The 18,779-nt window shown below is 48.7% G+C and overlaps 2 protein-coding genes across 2 annotated transcripts in view; one reads left to right on the top strand and one right to left on the bottom strand.

Annotated features, from left to right (window-relative positions):
* Positions 1 to 11,095, bottom strand: C15H2orf49 (chromosome 15 C2orf49 homolog). Its single transcript, XM_068564943.1, has 4 exons — positions 10,830 to 11,095; positions 8,497 to 8,663; positions 5,368 to 5,749; positions 1 to 2,893 (listed from the first exon to the last, which is right to left on the bottom strand). The coding sequence occupies exons 1-4, from the start codon at positions 10,929 to 10,931 to the stop codon at positions 2,837 to 2,839; spliced, it is 708 nt and encodes a 235-aa protein (XP_068421044.1). The 5' UTR covers positions 10,932 to 11,095; the 3' UTR covers positions 1 to 2,836.
* Positions 11,096 to 15,628: 4,533 nt separating this feature from the next.
* TGFBRAP1 (transforming growth factor beta receptor associated protein 1) overlaps positions 15,629 to 18,779 on the top strand; it is a 48,058-nt gene continuing 44,907 nt past the window's right edge. Inside the window, exon 1 of the mRNA XM_068565120.1 lies at positions 15,629 to 15,701. The gene's annotated coding sequence lies outside the window, so the exon portion shown is untranslated. The remainder of the gene's footprint in view (positions 15,702 to 18,779) is intronic.

The following is an 18,779-nucleotide window of genomic DNA, read 5'->3' as shown; positions in this document are numbered from 1 at the left end:
TTTAAATAAGGATAAGGCTCCTTAAAAGACTTTTTACATACAAAAATGTACATTACAAGGTTAAACTTTCTGTACCGAATTACAAAACCTGCACGAGCATTTAATAAAAGAGCACACTTAAGAACGTTTTGACCATTTTGGAGCCTCACAATTACTGAGGTCCCACAGTAGTAAACAAAGGAAGCTCTTACATACATATGATTTAATCCACTGGCAGTTTCACTTAATGTAAGTTTTTAACAGGTTGTTGCTATTAAGTGAGTCTCTAGATCAGTTTTAGAATCACCTCTCAAAACTTAAGTTAACCAAAACACTCTTTCAAACGATAACTGCAATCCTGAAGAATTTTAATACTAGCAGAAATATTACAGCCTCACAGCAGTAGTTGAGCCAGCCTTGCAGAGTGCCTGGCAGCCGCCCAGATCAGTGAGTGGGCCCTGGTAAACCGCCCTGCCTCCAGAGCCACTGCGGCAACTCAGCGCCCGGTGCTGCAGGGCCTTGAGACTCGCAGACCCCCGCGGCAGCGTCTGTGGTCCTCAAGAAGCACGGGGCTCGCCTAGCTCCAGCCCCAGCCGACAAGCGGGCCGAGCAATGCGACTTGTAAACCTAAGCCTGGACCTCAGGATCTACAGGGTGACGGAGAAGGGGCAGAGCAAGTGCACTGTGGGAGGGGAGAGTAAGAAAAAGGAAAACAGGGAACAAAGAGGAGGAGGAAGAAAAGAACGAGACCACCTGCTAAGGGCAGGAAGTGGACACATGCCTATTCCCCGGGAGCCGCCTGACTCGACCGACTGCCCTTCGCTGACCCCAGGAAGGAATCCAAGCAACCAGATCAGCCCACGTTAGGGGGCGAGGGGTAGTCCAGGTGTGCGCCGTTCACATCAAGGCCTTGGGAGCTCTCAAGCCCACGAAGCACCACCTCGGAGCCCTACCACCGCCCATGGAGCTGTGTCCACGCACCGCAAGGAGGCCTAGCGCTCGGATGTCAGTGTACGTGACACACAGCACAGGGTTGAGGCTTCCCCACTTTTCAAACTCAAGATAGCGCAATAATATGCTGCTATATGAGCACTGATTCTGAATGTTCATAATATAAACTTCAATTTGAAGCAACAATGTTACACAGTTCAGCTGTTATTACCAACCTACTCTGTAAGTTAAATACACAAATTAAAAATTAATTTTATTGAGTAACTAAAGACAAGTTTCCACTGACTTAAAACTGTCAAATGGCTAAATCTCTCTTAACTAAGAGAGAAATGCAGATGGAAGCAGAAGAGACAACAGAATGTAGAATATAATTTGTCATTCTACCCTGAAATCTGCATTTTTAAAATCTCCCTTAACACACAGTTGTGTATAGGATTATGGCTGTCCTGCAACAATATTCCAAATATCAGCCCTGCAGGCAACCAAACATTTAACAATTTAGCATAACATTAACAACTTATGCCACACTCAGTGTCTTTCAGTTTCGTCTTACGGGTATGGATTTATAGTCTGGATAAAGGCAGAAAGGCTGAACACTGCAGGCTTAAAGTTTTAGTACAGTACTTACCTGCAAGGCTGAATTAATTTTTTGTAAGGCTATTCAATAGCTGAACTAAAATGCTTGTTTTAACATATCAAAAAAGCAATGGATTGCTCTAAAAAGTGTTGAAAGGCAAACCCCATTCGAAGATCAGTCGTACAAGGGAAGAGTATAAAGTACCCTTGGCTTTGGTTAGAAATACACAGCAGGAAGTGGACACCAGAACCCGTGAACGTGAGGGCTACCCTATCTCCCCGCTGACTTCTGCTACACAACTGGAGCGACACCACTTAACACCAACGAAACCTCGGCGGTGCCTCCGCGGGTGACGGGCCCCTGCCCCCGTGCTGCTCTCTCGTGACCTCCGACTCAGCAACCCCCCTTCTGCCGAATGCACGTCGCGCCGAGTTCCCCTCACTGCCAGGCTTCCTGGATTCTCAGGTTCTAGAATTCTACCCACCCTTCCTATCCTGTAAGCTTTCTGCCATCAGGTACCACCTCTAAAGTGATTACTTCCCCTGCAGAGTTTGAAGTCGGCCTCATTTGGAAAAGATTAAGCTCCCAGGAGACAGTGAAACCAGAGCTGAGAGGGAGGTCAGAGCCACCGTGAGAAGAGGAGCAGGGCTGCCACGTGACAGGAGCGTCCAAGGGGTGGGCCGGTCTACTCACAAGAAATCAATTCACAATAAAAGGGAAGGAGCAATAGCAAGCGCCGGTTTCCCTTTCGAGTTTATGGAAAGAGGCAACACGAGCACTTGAAGAACAGCAATTTCATCTGTATATTCCGAACAGTTTATTGGCAGCACTACTAATATGCTTTCCATGGGGAACCTTGAGGAGGAGTTTGGCAGAATTCACTAGAATATTGCAATGAACTGTTATTTTCTTTTGCTTGGGAAAAGAAATGAAAATTGTGAACTTCTAAAATATCCGAGTTTAAAAAAACCTCAAATTTCCCCAAAGACCAAAAGAGACTAATGCGAATAATTCCTAAAATTCATCAAATGCTTTATACCAGACTTGCAGCTAATTATTTGAGTAGGGCCAATATAAATGACTTATACTAAACCATTTGTTTAAAAAGAAACTCTTTCCTAATAGGAGCATGAAAGGCAAGATTTGTTCCCCCCAAAGGAAGGAAAAGGAGGGAAAAAGGAAAGGAAAGGACTTTATTATTTTGAACCTAATTTAAACCTCTTAAGAAAATTCCACAATAATCAGGATCTCTGTAAATACTGTCAGTAAATGTGAACTTGTTTGAAAAACTACAGTTACAGTTATATTTACATTTTTCGAAACTTTCCTTCACGGCCATGTAACATGCTGTATCTTCCTCTTTGCTTCTGGGGGCTTCAGGTTATTCTGAAAAGACATGAGAAGAAGTCAGTTTACACTTGCAGAAATGTCAGAGAATACCCAAAAGGCACGTTTTAAACCACCAAGCCTGACCACTGATGCAGAAACGGTGGGGCACTGCTGCCATCTGGTGGGGAAGGTGAGGAAAGAAGGCGAGCCCCGGGCTCCCGTTTTGCCAGCTGTGGTTCTCAGATGTTTACCCTGCAGACTCACCCACGGTAAAGTTGACCAACTGACCAACATGCCCAGGCCTGGGCCCTATCGCAGAACCAACTCAGTCAGCACCCACGGGAGGTGGCTGGGACAAGGCTCCGACTCGGGCCAGGTTTTCTGGAAGCCCCTCGAGGTGACCTCAGGCACATTCGGAGTTGAGAACCACTGACTGCTCCAGACCTGCTTCCTCCCTGCCGAGCCCATCTCCTCCCAACCTCACAATCTAAGACCTTAATACAAGATTTAAAAGAGAAAAAAATCACACCTCTGAAACAGTAAAAGCTTTCTGAGTAGAAAAATGCTTTCCAAGAGACTGGGGGGAAAAAAAAAATCCTCAAAGCTCACTCTTATCCCAATATTCAAGGTCTGGACTGCTCTTCCCGCTCGTTTCCGACACCCCCTCCTGGTCCCATAGGAGTGATAGAATGAGGGCAGAGGCAGCGTGGTGCCGTCAGAAGTGCGTCCGCTGAGGCCACACAGACCTGGATTCAAACTGTGGGCCGGCCACTTACTGACTCTGGAACCTGGACAAGGTTATTTAAATTATTTAAGCTTCTTTCCCCTCATCTGTGAAATGGGAAAAGCTATTGTACCTCCTTCACAGGGTTGCTGAAAGGAGTCAATGAAGAACTAACACAAGAACTTTGGGCGGCTCAGATACAGAGCAGCTTTCTTTTTCCAGGGTCTACTATTTTAGTTTTTTTTTTTTTTTTTTTTTTTTTAATTAATTAATTTAATTTTTGGCTGTGTTGGGTCTTCGTTGCTGTGTGCGGGCTTTCTCTAGTTGCGGCAAGTGGGGGCTACTCTTCGTTGCGGTGCGCGGGCTTCTCATTGCAGTGGCTTCTCTTGTTGTGGAGCACGGGCTCTAGGCGCACGGGCTTCAGTGGTTAATGCTCACGGGCTCTAGAGCGCAGGCTCAGTAGTTGTGGAGCACAGGCTCTAGGCACGTGGGCTCAGCAGTTGTGGCTCGCAGGCTCAGTAGTTGTGGCACGCGGGCTCTAGCCCACAGGCTCAGTAGTTGTGGCTCGTGGGCTGTAGAGCGCAGGCTCAGTAGTTGTGGCACGCGGGCTCTAGCCCACAGGCTCGGTAGTTGTGGCGCACGGGCTTAGTTGCTCCGCGGCACGTGGGATCTTCCCGGACCAGGGCTTGAATCCGTGTCACCTGCATCGGCAGGCGGATTCTTAACCACTGTGCCACCAGGGAAGCCCCGGATCTGCTATTTTAGAAGGTCTGAACCACTCAGAGTTTTGCTGCCTTTGACACACAACTTGAAGATGATAATAAAGCCAAAGTATACTTACATGGAATGTTTGTGTCCCCTCAAAATTCTTGTGTTGAAACCTAATCTCCGATGTGATGGTACCTGGAGGTGGGGCCTTTGGGAGGCGCTTATGTCATGAGGGTGAAGCCTCATGAAGGGGATTAGTGCCCCCATAAGGGACCCCAGGGAGCTCCCTTGCCCCTTCTGCCATGTGAGGACACAGTGAAAAGCAGCTGACTCTGAACCAGCAAGTGGGCCCTCACCAGACACTGAATCTGCCAGCGCCTTGATTTTGGACTTCCAGCCTCCAGAACCATAGGAAGTAAATGTTTATTGTTTGAGCCACCCAGTCAATGGTATTTTTTGTTATACCAGCCTGAATGAACTAAAATAAGGAATAAAAGCTATAAAACTGCTGGATGTTTAAAAGTGAAATCACTTTTCTGAGAAGACTATGGGAAGATCAAATATATATAGATATGTAAAATCTCATAATTAAACTCAAAATCAACCATGTTATCTATAGAAATCTGCTGTACGAAATCCAAGCATCCAAATGGTAAGTCTAGTAGAGCGTAACGGAGGAGACTCCATCCTTCTAAAGATAGGTACATGTGAGGGGTAGGGGAGGCAAGGGGTAAATCCTAGAGATTCTGGTGTGATTTTAAGGTAAGTCCAAAACAGACTTAAGGTCAAGCTCTAAAATGCTACTTCATAAATGCGTGACCCTGGACAACTGAGTTAACATTCTAAGCCTTGCTAACAAGGGACTATTTCTCTCTTTTAGTTCCAAGATAGTGAAAGGATCTAAGTGAGGAAAATCTAGGAAAAGGGCCTAAGAGACACTCTCTTTACACATTTTAAGCAGAAATAAACTGAGTGCACTTTAAGAAACATTAGCTTATCATCATGGATTCCAGGGCTCAAACACACGAGAAATGAGATGTACAAGTGAGACGGATCACTGACGGGCTGGAGAACGATCACATCTCCTGTCCACACTCACCGCGGCCTCGGCCTCGGCCTCCTCCTTGGGAGCGGCTCGCTTTAACTTCACCGGAGTAGTTCCTACAGGCGACAAAGGCGGCGACTTCACGGGGCCGGAAGGACTTTTCCTATGCATTAAGTCATGGTTCTGTTTAGTGTCATTATTATTGTGTTCCATTCTATTGTTCGTAGGCAAATTGGAAGACAAAATTAGGGGTGAAACACCTGAAGAGGAATCTGACAATTTTCGAAAGGCATTACTGGTAGCGCCGGCCTGAGGCCGGGACTTGAGTCGGTCATTGTCTCCGTTCTCGCTCTTCTTCACTTTTATGCTTGTACTTGTTGAACTCCCGTCAAACACGATGAGGGGTCTTTTCCGAAACCCGTCTGCGGTGCTACTCCTGAAATCGGAGAGATGTGTCATGAAAAATACCCTCTGGACAGCAAACCAGTTCCCTGGGACTCAAAGGTAAAACAATGACCGAAAAAGATTTATTGATAAGTAGGACTACTGGAAGTAGGGCTACCAGAAATGCAGTTTTCTATGTTTACTTTAAGTGAAATGATAATTTTCCAGTGCTTTTAAGTTTAAAATATTTATTGACAAAAATTTACAGTTACCTTTCATGTATACACAGTTATTTTTAAAGCATCAATCCACCAACTAACCCCAAAACTTAAAACAGGATTTCCTAGTCACAAAAAAATTTTTTTTTTTAATTTTTAAAAATCACCATCCTATTGATAGGGTTATCTTGCCCACGTATCAATGATTATTTAGAAAGGAAATAGACTATAGAACTATACTAAACTACCATAATGGCAGTCTACAGACAATGGGACAGGACATTCTACTCCATTCATTAAAGGTCTTTAAAGCCACGGCATCTTCGAAACTAACTGTAACATCTGTATAATTTTAAGTTTATAACTTGGCAAGTCTTCACATTTAGCTTCCGAAAACCTAACTGCCACTCTTAATCATAAAGATTAATAATAAAAGCATTCATTTGTTCATTATTAATTATACCTCAAATGAAACATAGATTTGTTTATTTAAAATAAACACGTTAAAAGGACTTGAGTCGTCAGGAAGGACACTTGGGCTTCGCCGCTCAGGGGCCAGCAGCACCAGCGCCATCTCGGGAGCTCGAAAGAATCGCAGCAGCTGGGGCTGTGATCTGTACTGACTGAGAGTCTGCACTTTAGCCAGACCCTAGGTGACTGGCCAAACTCACCAATTCTTAGGCCACCAGTGAACACCATTTGGTAGAAGATGAAAAACAAGCTCACCGTCCGCCCACCGCCACCTCCGAGGGCAACAGACAGCAGGACTGAGGGCAGGACTCTCCAGCTGGGGAGAGGTCAGCCTGACTCAGGAGCACGCTGAAGTTTGAGAAGCACTGCACCAGAGAGCCGGGCCTGGCGTGGTGTGCCCTGGGGGACATCACAGCACCTCTGGAGCTCAGCTCCTCCGGGGAAAGTCACAAGCAATTAAAAAAGGCCTGATGGTCTCTTAGATCCTTCCAGCTTTAATGCTCTGATTTGAGAGCCAAACTGTGATGTTTACAAACAGTCAAAGGTCCTTTCCAAAATGATATAGAGGAATTAAGAGGGATTACCATAGGAAGTAAAACATAACAGTACTGAAAGCTTTGCTTACGACAACGTGCCTGAATGTGCAGGTCAAGAAGAAAGTACTTTCTTAATAAGAGTCACCAAAAATAAGTTAAAGGTATACACGGCATCATAATCCACAGATTTACCACAGTTAACACTCATACACGGCCTGTAACCACAGAGTTAAAATGCTGCTCACCCTGAGCTGAATGTGTTCCTGGTCAACAGTGAGACTGTACCCATATCTATTCTCCAGAAGACTATACACAGATGAGCACACACGTCACGTTCTTCAGCTATTCTCGGACTTGGGGAACAACCTCCCTATCAGTCATGAATTCTTCTTTGTACCTGGAGAGTAAAGCCACTAACTCAGAGCTGGCATTCTCCTCACGCAGCCCTCTCACTCCATCTCCTCCCACTTTCTCTAGTGCACTGCCTGTGACGGTAAGGCTCTAAAAAGAAATTCAGCAATTAATCAAGAGCACCCACTTGCGATAAACAGACACAAGAAAAGAAATAATTAGCCCATTTAGGGATCTTAGGATACTTGGTCCTCACTAACCAACTACACTGATTAGTTAAATGTAACTTTCTTTATAAAAGGAAATTCACTTGCTTGTGGTTTTACGAAAAATTTTCTGGAATTTAAAACTTTAAAATAGTGTACCTGAAGCTACACGACCATCTCTTCACTTCTGTTTCATTCAAAGACCTCAGAGTCTTATCTGACTCCACTTTTTTCTGACAATTCAACAAATCTTATTGGCTCTGCCTCCAAAACACATCCAGACCCCAACCGCTTCTTACCGAGTCCACTACCTCAGTCAAAGTCACTGCCATCTGCTGCTAGGATTACAGCACAACCCCTTAAGTGGTTTCCCCATTCCCCTCCCCCAACCTTAAATCATTTCTCAGTACAGCAGCCAAAATAAACCTCTTAAAATGTACATCAGATGGTGTCATCACTCTGCTCAAAATTCTCCAATGGCTTCTCATCTCAGAGCAAAGCCAAGGTTCTTACAACGACTGACAACCTCCTGCGCTCACCCGTGTGCACCTCCTTCCCTGCTCTGCCTTTGATGCTCCCCGCCCAGCCTGATGGCCTCTGGGTTGTTCCTGGCACATCGTGTGGACACACGCCTGACCAGGTTCTCAGGTTCGGCCTGGGACGCTGGCTTGCCCTCTACCTTCTACAGGTCTCTCTACTGAAATGTCACTTTTCAGTGAAGTTGTTCCTGGCCACTTTACGTAAAATTGTCCTCCCTTTCCCTGTTTCACTTTTCCCTTAGCATTTACCACAGTGTAGCATACCTTGTATTTTACTTAACTTTTTTATTGTGTTTCTCCCAATTAAAATATGAGCAAGGAATTCTGTCAGTTTTATTCATGCTACAGCACAGTACCTGGTGCTCAATAAACAGTAGCTGAGTCAATACTGTTTACCTAAGTCTATCTGGGGAAAAAAGGAAAGCAAAATTGTTTAGTCATATAAGATAAGATGATAACCAGAACGACGCAAAAGTACCTCTTCGTCTCATTTTTTATCTCATGTTGTTCTCTTTTCTTTTCCATCACTTTCCCCCATCTATTCTTTGGCAAATCTCTCTGCGGCAGCGGTATTGCATGCTGAACATAAAGATCGGTAAGACTGTCTTTGTTTACTCTCGTGTCATTTTCAACAGTTATGTTCTTCTGTAGAAAAGGAAACAACAGTAATTTCAAAACAACATCTCTCATTTTAATAACTAACCAACTGCCTACCTAACAGGGTAAAACATGACTGCTTAAATTACAAGTATGAAACCATTTTCACGTTTAGACACATGCCTAACATTCTATATGATACTGCAAGAAACAGTATTATAGGGCTTCCCTGGTGGCGCAGTGGTTGAGAGTCCGCCTGCCGACGCAGGGGACGCGGGTTCGAGCCCCGGTCCGGGAAGATCCCACGTGCCGCGGAGCGACTGGGCCCGTGAGCCACGACTACTGAGCCTGCGCGTCTGGAGCCCGTGCCCCGCGACGAGAGAGGCCGCGACGGTGAGAGGCCCGCGCGCCGCGATGAAGAGCGGCCCCCGCTAGCCGCAACTGGAGAGAGCCCTCGCGCGGAAACGAAGACCCGACACGGCCATCAATAAATAAATAAATTAATTAAAAACAAAGAAAAAAAGAAAAAAAAAAAAAAAAACGACCACTTCCAGGAGCAGCACCTTAACCTACGAACAAAAGTGAAAATGAGGGACCTTCTGGGGAGACCAGACGAGAAAACAAACAATGATAACAATCACTACATCCTGTCAAAAAGTTATCTAGAGGGTTACCATCATGATCAGATTAGCGAGCGGGCTGGAGGCCTCACCCTGTATATTGCTCCCCACGTTTCCCTAATAGTGCTTCTTAAACTGAAGGCCACCACCCAGACTTGAACGGCCCTATGGACGGAAGCTGCGTTCGCCTTCCTGATGATGGCCCTGGTAACAGCACACACCAGAACAAGCGGCCCCTCATGTCTGCACCAGTCCTTTCAGTGGCTCCCGGTCATCGTCCAACTATCCCTCTCTGCATCACCTCACTTTCCGACTTACTCTCAACAGAAAACATATGGCAGAAGGCATAGGAGCAGTTACGGACAGAGTTGGATTTAGGAAGGAAAATAAGGATGGAAAGGAGATTGTGGGCTCGACAATTCAGAAAGGCTTGGAAACATTTGTGTTTAAAACTGACAGAACAAATCCAATCAGCCCTCTGATAAATTGATCCCCTTTCTTTTTGTTCTTCAAGATTTAAAAGCACAAACTTTACTTCTTTTATCTCTTATAATGTCTCTGGACCATTCTTTATTATCAATTTTCACCTGTACTCACTCAGAAGAATGGGGAAACGCTAGGGATTCTCTTGGACAACATTCCTACAGAATCCATAGACACCTTAGTTAGGGAAGCACTGCCCCAGGACAGTGGTTCGCAAACTGTGGTCTCTGGACCAGCGGCAAGAGCTCGTTAAAAATGGCAATTTCCAGGCCACACCCCAAACTACTGAATCTGAAACTCAGATTGGAGTTGGAGCCCAGCAGTCTGTGTTTTCACAAGCCCCGGGGTGACTGTGACCTACCTAAAAAGTTTGAGAACCACAGGTAAGAAAGGTAACTGACATCCCTAAAATAATCTACTTAGCAGGGGAGCTTGAGGAAACCAGAGAAAGAGTACCGAGGGGGAAAAACACAAGGAAAACAACAAAACACGCTACTTAAACCCCTCCAAAGGCTTTCAGTAATTCTCTACCACTTTAAACAAAACTCATCACTTCTTTGGTCTTATTTCTCTTCTGCTATCAGAGGCCACACCAGCTGAAAAAGAGCAAACGCTGCACTGAGAGCCAGTTCGCCTGTCTGCACCATCTACCGACGGTGTGACCTCACAGAAGTAATGCCACTTCTCTGGGACTCAGTTTCCCCATCTTTGAACGCGGTGAGACTGGAGAACAGTCGATTTCTCCGATGCCCTCCAGCCCTGGCAGTCGGGGACCACCACCCGTCATTTCCGTTCTTCTACGACCTACCCCTCTCTCCGGAGGCCCTTGCTTACATCCAGGCCGCGGGGGTCGCCTGAACTCCCCTTTCCGAGCCATCAGGACCCAAAAACGTAAGTCCTAACTCCCGGGAGTTCCTGATATTCTAAGGACATCTCTCTCCCGGACAGGGTAGTGAGGAGACCCGGCCGGGCCGAGCGGGGCGGAGAGAGGCTCGACCCGGCGGCAGGCGCGCCGGCGGCGGGTGTGTCCGGCGCCGCCGAGGACTCCCCGGGGCGAGCTCAAGTCCCAGCGCCTCCCTCAAGCAGGCCCGCCCGCCCCGGCGCGCCGCACCTGCTCCAGGGTGAGGAGAAGGAACTCCTGGGACAGCAGCTCCGGGTGCAGCAGCAGCTCCGAATCGGGGCAGCTGCGACCGCCCACATCCCCCGCCATCATCGTCGCCAGGAGACCCCGGCCGGCTACCCACAAGGCCCCGCGAGGAAGCGCCCCGGAAGTGACGTCCCAGCCGGCGCGGCGGTCTCGGGTGCGTCGTCACTCTGGGTGCGCCGCCCGTCCCGTTCCGCCTCTCAGGGTCGGCTGGGGTGCCGAATGGGCTCTCGCCGGGGAATATCCCCGGGGGCGAAAGAAGTGAAAGGTCTTTCTGCCGAGGAAACGATTGGCGTTTCCAGTCTGGCGGGAAGAGACGGAAAGGCGAAGTTCACGGAGCGGTCCCTGATTGGTCGCGGCCGGTCGCGCCTCCTGTGACGTCAGGGGCAGAGACCAATGGGAGCCCCAGGACGGCCTCGCGGGAAGACGGCGCGGGAGGCAGATAGACGTTATCCCAAATATGGCGTGGGTAGCGTCTCGGGTTTCTCTTTTTAACCGTTTTATTGTTTCTTTCTTAATCCTCCTTCAATATGATGTAAAGCCAGAGGGTTTAATTCCCTGAAACCCCACCGCCTGGCACATAGTAGGCACTCAAGTATTTGTTCCCTGAAATAATACTCGGATGAAACTGCTCAAACATGAAAATAACGGCTGAGAAGCGCTGGGGACACGGCCGCATTTTTGTTTAGCTTCCGCAGCTGTGAAATGGGAATGATAACGCCACCTCACAGTGTTGTGAGGTTGGAGCCAGAGCACGGAAAGTCCCTTCCCTGTTACCTCTATCTACCCGGACATTTGTTGTAGCCTGTTGACTGTCATCAGGGGAGAGAGGTGGCAGGACGGTGGAGTAGGTTGGGGGAAAAGAATTTGTAAGAGCCTGAAAATGTGGTTACCGGTTCTTGCTGTGTTCTTTCTCCCTGTGGTTTTCAGGACTTAACCTGAAGCCTCAAGCTCTTCATCAGCAAAAATGTTTTATGGCAGGTGAGATCTGCGCGCTTTTTTTCTCCCGATATTTCCCAGTTTAAAGCTAAAAGTACTTCCCTGCTTAAAACTAAATCCATTAAGATAACTCTTGGTGCCTCTGAAACAAACATCTCAGGATAGAGGGAGCGTCCCCTGGGCAGAAGAAAAAATAATCAGGAGTCAGAGAGGAGGGAGTAGAATTCGGTTCTAACACCGCTCCCTGCTCCAGGGAAGGAGAGACTATGTCTTTGGTAACGCCTGCCCCGGCTCCATCCTGGGCAGAGGCTTGCAGAGTGGAGCCTCCGAGAACATGTGGTGTGCGGTGTTTTAATCAGAGTTTCTGTTGTAGGAAATAGGGCAGGGAGAATTTGCGTTTCTAACAAGTTCTAAGGTGATGTTTCAAATGTGTCCAGGCAGAAAGGCCACCTCACAGAGACTCCTGTCACATCGAAACAAGGAAGCTACAGGTTTCCCGACCTTCAAGCCAGGCAGTTACCGTGATTGGAAGGGCCAGGCCTGTCAGCACCAAAACCAAAAGACAAACCCAAACCCCAGAGTGGCCAAAGAGCATCTCAGAATCTATGTGGGGACCAGGGATGCGAGGACCTGACCTCTCCTGCTTCTCCTCATCTCTGGCACTTCACAAATTCCCTAACCAGACACAGTCCTGAGAGAGGGAGCCGGCCTCCGCTGATAAGATTATTGTCACTGTAGCTGAGTGGGGGCTTAAAGTAGAAATAAAGCTCAGTTACAGAAAAAATTCCATTTGTTGCATATTTAAGTTTGTAGACTGAAGTTTATTCCTGCTACAGTATTATCTATGAGTATTATATAGTAACCATAAATGCTTAAGTTTTTTTTTTTTTTAATCTAACTTTTTTTTTTTTAAACTCTCTAGGAGTTAAGCCAGCATTTTATTTATTTATTTATTTTTGGCTGTGTTGGGTCTTCGTTTCTGTGCGAGGGCTTTCTCTAGTTGCGGCAAGTGGGGCCAGTCTTCATCGCAGTGAACGGGCCTTTCACCGTCGTGGCCTCTCTTGTTGCGGGGCACAGGCTCCAGACGCGCAGGCTCAGTAGTTGTGGCTCACGGGCCTAGCTGCTCTGCGGCATGTGGGATCTTCCCAGACCAGGGCTCGAACCCGTGTCGCCTGCATTGGCAGGCGGACTCTCAACCACTGCGCCACCAGGGAAGCCCGATGCTTAAGTTTTATTATGAGAATTTTCCCTTCACTCAAAGATCATGAGGGTTTCATTAACATTTTTATTTGGTGCCTGTAGTCGACAAGAACAAAGCTGAGGGAAACCAACAAACACTGCCCTGCCTGGCATCATCACCTCACTGGGTTATGAGCTCCTCTGGGACAGGGTGCATATGTGTCCTTGGAATCTCCGCCCGGTCCCTAGCATGCGCAGCGCTTGTACTTAGGTACTCAGTAAGTGTCTACTGAATGAATAAATTGTGAACAAGATATAAACTGAGAACCTGGGGTGTTGATTCCTCTTGTTGGCAGTGTAATATTTAAGAGACTTATGTTATAAATATTTTATCAGATGTATTGTCAACTGTATCTGAGCATCCATAAAATGCTTCAAAGTGAATATAACAAAAAACAGTTCACGTTTTGGACCCATGTTTTTAGCTATTTAGAACCACAGTTCTGCTATGTGTAAGTGAGGATGTTAAGTTTTGGGAGTAGATAGCAACTATTAAAGTATTCGGTTGTACCTATTCAACGCTTAATCTATTAGACCATTTTTTTCAAACTCTAGAAAATACTCTAACGTGTAGTATGGGCCCAAGGGATATTTAATAAATATAATAAATGAAGTTAATTAATAATTCCTTTGAAAATATTACTTTGATCATTCATAAATATGACCAATCAAAACAACATGAGAAATATTGAGTTAGCCTGATGGCAGATCTTTGCACATTTATGGAATAGTTACTTACATACAGCTGCCGGACATATGTGAAATAGACTCCTCAGAAAGTTCAGGAAGAACAAATGTTTCTAGATGGAATAATGAGCACATGTGGAGTTTGCCATTTTAAGAATCTTATGGCAAATCCTTTCAAAAAGGAAATAATTATTTCTGAATTACCTCCTTTTACTCCCCTTTTTTGTTAACACGTTTGCACTCCTAGATTGTTTAAAGCAGAACACAAATATTCCATAAACCATTCAACCAACAAAACTTAATTTTATGTATAAAAAATTTTATGGTGTTATTGAGTTCTGGGTTCTTATCCTTGCTCTTTTCTTCCATGGAATTTGGGAGAAGCCTTTCACTTCTCTTTGCACCTGTGAATTCGCGTGTACAATGCAGAAATCAATAGTGCCTACCTCATAAGGATATGGCGAGGCTTAGATGAGATCACTGCCCTAAGCCCCTTAGCCCAATGTCCAGCTGGCAGTCAGTAGCTGTCGCCTCTGCACCTAATCTCACGCCAGGCCATGGTAGAGCGCTGAAATGAAAAAGCGCAGAGTGGACTCTAGGCCCGGCTGGGCCAGTGATGAGCTGATGACCAGTCACATATCCTCCACAGGCCTGGGCCAAACGAGGAGACGGCTGAACGTACTCCGGTGTTCTCCAGCTCCCTGGCTGCGCTAGACGCGGGAGTCCGTTCATTGCCACTTGTCTTTGAAGCACACATAGCTGTACACTCAGGGAAACCGCTTCCCCGCCTGGAGGCTGGGCCAGTGATGCTGGATCCGCTGGGTCAGGGCTGAAGCACTGCCTGGGGCTGGGGCACGTGTGTGGCCACGAACTCCGAAGGGAAGGGCGTAAAAGGCCATAGAAGAGTAATTCCTGATGGTTCTTTATTTCCTTCACTTAACTTTTTTTTTTGGGGGGGGGTGTCATTTGTTTTTCTCCATTTGAAGCAGAAGACCACAGAGTAGAATCTGGTATGACTCCTGGTTCTGGAGGACGTTTTTATTCTGTCATCCCCAGGGGCTGGAGGAAAGCTGAGGTCACAGGGGACCTCTAAAGTCAGGGGAAATCATTGAGAAAATTGGGCTTTTTATAATTTATGCTGATCATTGAGCACTGACAGCTCTGGAGGGAGTTTTCTAATTTTTTCATCCTGAAACTGGATTTTGACTATATATTGAAGAGAGGCGCATGGATTCTTCGTAACCTAGGAGTCTTCACTGTGGCTTGACCCAAAGGAATAGCTATTGATGAGCTTTCCTTAAGGACTGGGTAAAATAGTCCCAGGACTCCCTGCTTCAATAAGGACACCTTGGAATACACTGCCCCTGGGGCTCGGGTCTAGCGGTGGGCCGGAAGCGGGCGGCTCATGCCCAGCAGTACATTTCGGTTCCAGGGGGGCCACCGGCAGCCGTCCACTCCTCCAGCCCGACTTCGTCAGGTGGCAGCGCCATCCAGCCTTTCCCAGGAGTGATGGATGGGTGGATGGATTCATTCATTCCTTCAGCAGGTGCACTGCCCAGCGCCGTCGCGGTGCTAGAAGCAGGGCGGCGAGCGAGTCCGGCAGGCCGCGGGGGAGGAGAAAGCGCGGCCCCGGCAGCGGCAGCCTCGCCGCGTTACCGACCCCGCCCTGCGCCCGGCAGGCTCCGCTCGAGCGCCCGCGGGGATCGGCGCGTCTCCCCCCGGACCCCCGAGGCAGGCGCGCCGGGAACCCTGCAGACCCCCGGCACCGGAGGCCGGAGGGGCGCCCCCCTCCCCGTAGCCCGGCCCGGGGCGGGGTCTGTAGGCGACGCTGGGCCGCAGGCCGGACGGGGCCTGGCGCTCCCGCCCTCGGCCGTCCACGTGACGGGAAGCGGCGGGGCCGGGCTGGAGCCGGGGCCGGGGCCCAGGAGCGCGCGGCCCGGGGCGCGGGGCCCGGAGCGGCCGGAGCGCGGGCCGGTGAGCGCGGGGCGGGCAGGGAGCGCGGGGAGGGTGGGGCTGGGGTCGGCAGGGGCTGGGGGTCGGCGGCCTGCGGGCAGGTGCGCGGACAGGTGCGCGCAGGCAGGTGCGCGGGTGGCGGGCGCGCGGCGCCGGGAGGGGGCGGCTGTGCGGCTGCGCGCTCTCGGGGCTGGGAAGACCCGAGACTTGGTCCCGGTTTGGGTGGGCTTTCGCTGTTCTGGAGGGAGGAGCCCGGCGGGACAACACCCCGTGCCCCTCGCCCGTCTCCCCTCCACCCGTGCGTACGATGGTTTTGTCGCTGTGGTTGACGTTTTCTGGAGCTCGTGGGATTTGAGAGTGCAGATTCCGGGCCACATTCGGGCCTGTTTGGCCTGTACTGGGAGACGGGGCAGGGGTGCGATGGGAGGAGGGGAGACCTCGCCCCTGTTCTCCCCTGGGACGGAGGTGCGGGTGGAAGGAAGTTGAGTTCTCCGCTTCTCGCCTCCTGTGTTTTAGGGGGTGGCTTTCAAGACACAAGCTCCCGCCTGCAATTTCCCGCACCTGCCATTGCTTCCGTCACGGGCTGCTGGGTGACCATCACCCCCCCAGGCCCTGCCTGGCCGCTGGACATGGGGGTTCACCCAGCGCCTCTTAATGCACACGGACTGTACTGGGTGCTGGGGTCCCAACCTGTCGGATCAGGGTTCCATCCTTGAGGAAGCGCTTGGGGAGGGCAGGCAGCCGCGGGGACAGTGGTGGCAGGCGAAGACCCGGGGAGAATGTGTGAGGAGGGTCCGCTGCGGTGTGAGCTGGCAGACCCCGGCCCAGAGCTCACGGCTGGAGGCGCCCCCCGAGCCCACTACCCCTCCTCTGGCCGCGCTTCTCTGTTGGTCAGCCGGAAACTCCAGCCCTATGGTCAGGTAGGAAGGAACATCTGGCCAGCTGCTTCCTTTTCTTTTTCCTTCCATTTCTGACAGGCACGCAGCCTCAGTGGTCACTGAAGCGGCCTCTTTGGTGTGTGGCCCTAGAGGCCGTCTACCACTAGCCTTCGCAGGCCCCGTTCCTTTGTGCAGAGGGGCAGTGCTGTTCCATGGCGGTGGTGGGCGTGGAGCTGCAGGTTCAAACCCTGACGCTGCCACTTCCTAACTGGGAGCCCAGGGCATTCACTGGACGTCCTGAGCCTCAATTTCTTCAATCAAAATAGGGGGAATATGAGAAAAGATACATGCATTCCAGGAAGAAAATGTGCATTGGGCACAGAGCCTGGCACTTAGTAGGTGCTCGATGAATTATTGTTACTAAATAGAAATGAGGATGTGGCGTGGTGGCTGTCTCAGTTTTGAAGGCGGTGGTCTTGGCTCTGAGTAACTGTTAACCCAGTGAGGGCTCTCCTCTGGGGTGAGGCTCCCCGGGGGCTCTGAACTCCAATTTGCTGTGAACATTTTACAAAGACGCGGGGGACAGGTGTGGTGCTAGCCCTCGCCTTCAGGTACGTCCTCTGCCTTTTCTCTTCCACTCAGACGGTGAACAGCAGTCCTTGGGTCCTACGGGTGGAGGCAAGTTGCCGTCCACTGCGGGCTCCCAGGACGCTCCAGCCTCTGCCTGACCCTCCAGTGACAGGGCTTTTTGTCAGGAGCCTGTTCTTCCCTCAGGCAGCTCCAGTTGACAAGCTTTAAAAGCACCGAGCTCACTGTTTAAAAAACGTGAAATTTCCAGGCCTGATTTGCAGCTAGCATTTCTGTTCATAAAAAAAAAAAAAAACTGGTTATTATGGTTTATTCCTTCACGCTAATATTAAAATTTTGTGATCCTTTAAGAAAACTCGAGGAAATTTGACGTAACGAGTTAAGCATCTTCATCTTGGTCTCAGTTCTCATTAGAAATACATTAATCATTTGTGGCAGCCAGGTGTTTGGATACCGCCTAACAATTTGGCCTTTATAACTCATCTCCTCTGTGGCAAACCTGACCCGTTTTTCTTTCTTAAACAATACCGTACTACAAAGTGAGCGTAGAAGTAACAAGCTAATTTGGGGCTACCCCGAGTGAGCTGGAGAGCTCCATGCAGAAGGGCAGGAGTGGTCACTGAGCGTGTTGTGAAATCGTGCAGGTGATTTGAGATCAAGATCTTTTGATGGTCAAGTAGCTGCTGTTGGGTAGATTAAAGATTCAGGAAAAATAACCTGTGAAAGAGGACAATTGCCTAGCATCCAGTAGGCCCTCAATCATTCTTATGACGGTTTGAAGGTCCAGTACTGAGGAAGATGTTACAGAGAAAATGCCCTGGAGAGCCATACTCCTCCTCTGCAGCTTGTCTGCCTCCCCTGCCCTGCCCTTCGCAAATCCCTGCTTCAGTTATAACTGCTGGTGTTGCTGTTACAGGACGCATATGATATGTATACACAGAGACACACAAATGCATATATGTGGTATGTGTATATATGTATGTGTACATACACTTGTGTGTGTATATTTACATATATACGTATTTAAATATTTCTGATTAGTATTGCCCAGGAAAAGGGTCCCAACTATGAATAGTTACATATAGGTATGTACTGGGAAAAGATCAAGATGACAAGTTAGTTGTTCGGCCTTAGCTGTATCTTTTTTCTTCTTCTGTTTTAAGATACTCTTTCAGGTCATTGAAACAGGTTTATTGTGATGTAACTAGTCTTATAATAGCTCTGTCACATGAGTGCAAAAGAGAACATTAAACGGTCATCCAGTGGTGTCCTGATTTTCAAAAGGGGGAAAAGTTGTCTTTGGTGCAGGTCAGTAAATGTGTTGTCGATTCCTGGCGGATTTCAGGACCGGGTCACTGAGCATCCGGCTGTGAGAGCTGAGAGAAGCACAGGGGCAGCATGGGCTGCCGTCCCTCAGAACATTTGACGCCACAGAAACGTGTGTCCCGTTTAGATGAGATTACCGGGCTGGCGGAGAGACGTGTCCGCGTGTCACTCTGTATCTGAGGTTGAGCAAGGCAGTGCTGACTGCACTCCATTTGGGAAGAAGCGTTTATTTGTGACACAGCTTGTTTAGGGGGCGTGGGGAGGGGGGGAGGCGTTTGGCCACAGAGAAACGTAAGAAGGGAGGGTG

This window comes from Eschrichtius robustus, chromosome 15 (genome assembly GCF_028021215.1).
Source record: "Eschrichtius robustus isolate mEscRob2 chromosome 15, mEscRob2.pri, whole genome shotgun sequence".
Classification (NCBI taxonomy): Eukaryota; Metazoa; Chordata; class Mammalia; order Artiodactyla; family Eschrichtiidae; genus Eschrichtius; species Eschrichtius robustus.
Note: the sequence above shows the minus strand (reverse complement) of the source record. Positions and strands in the feature narration are given on the sequence as shown.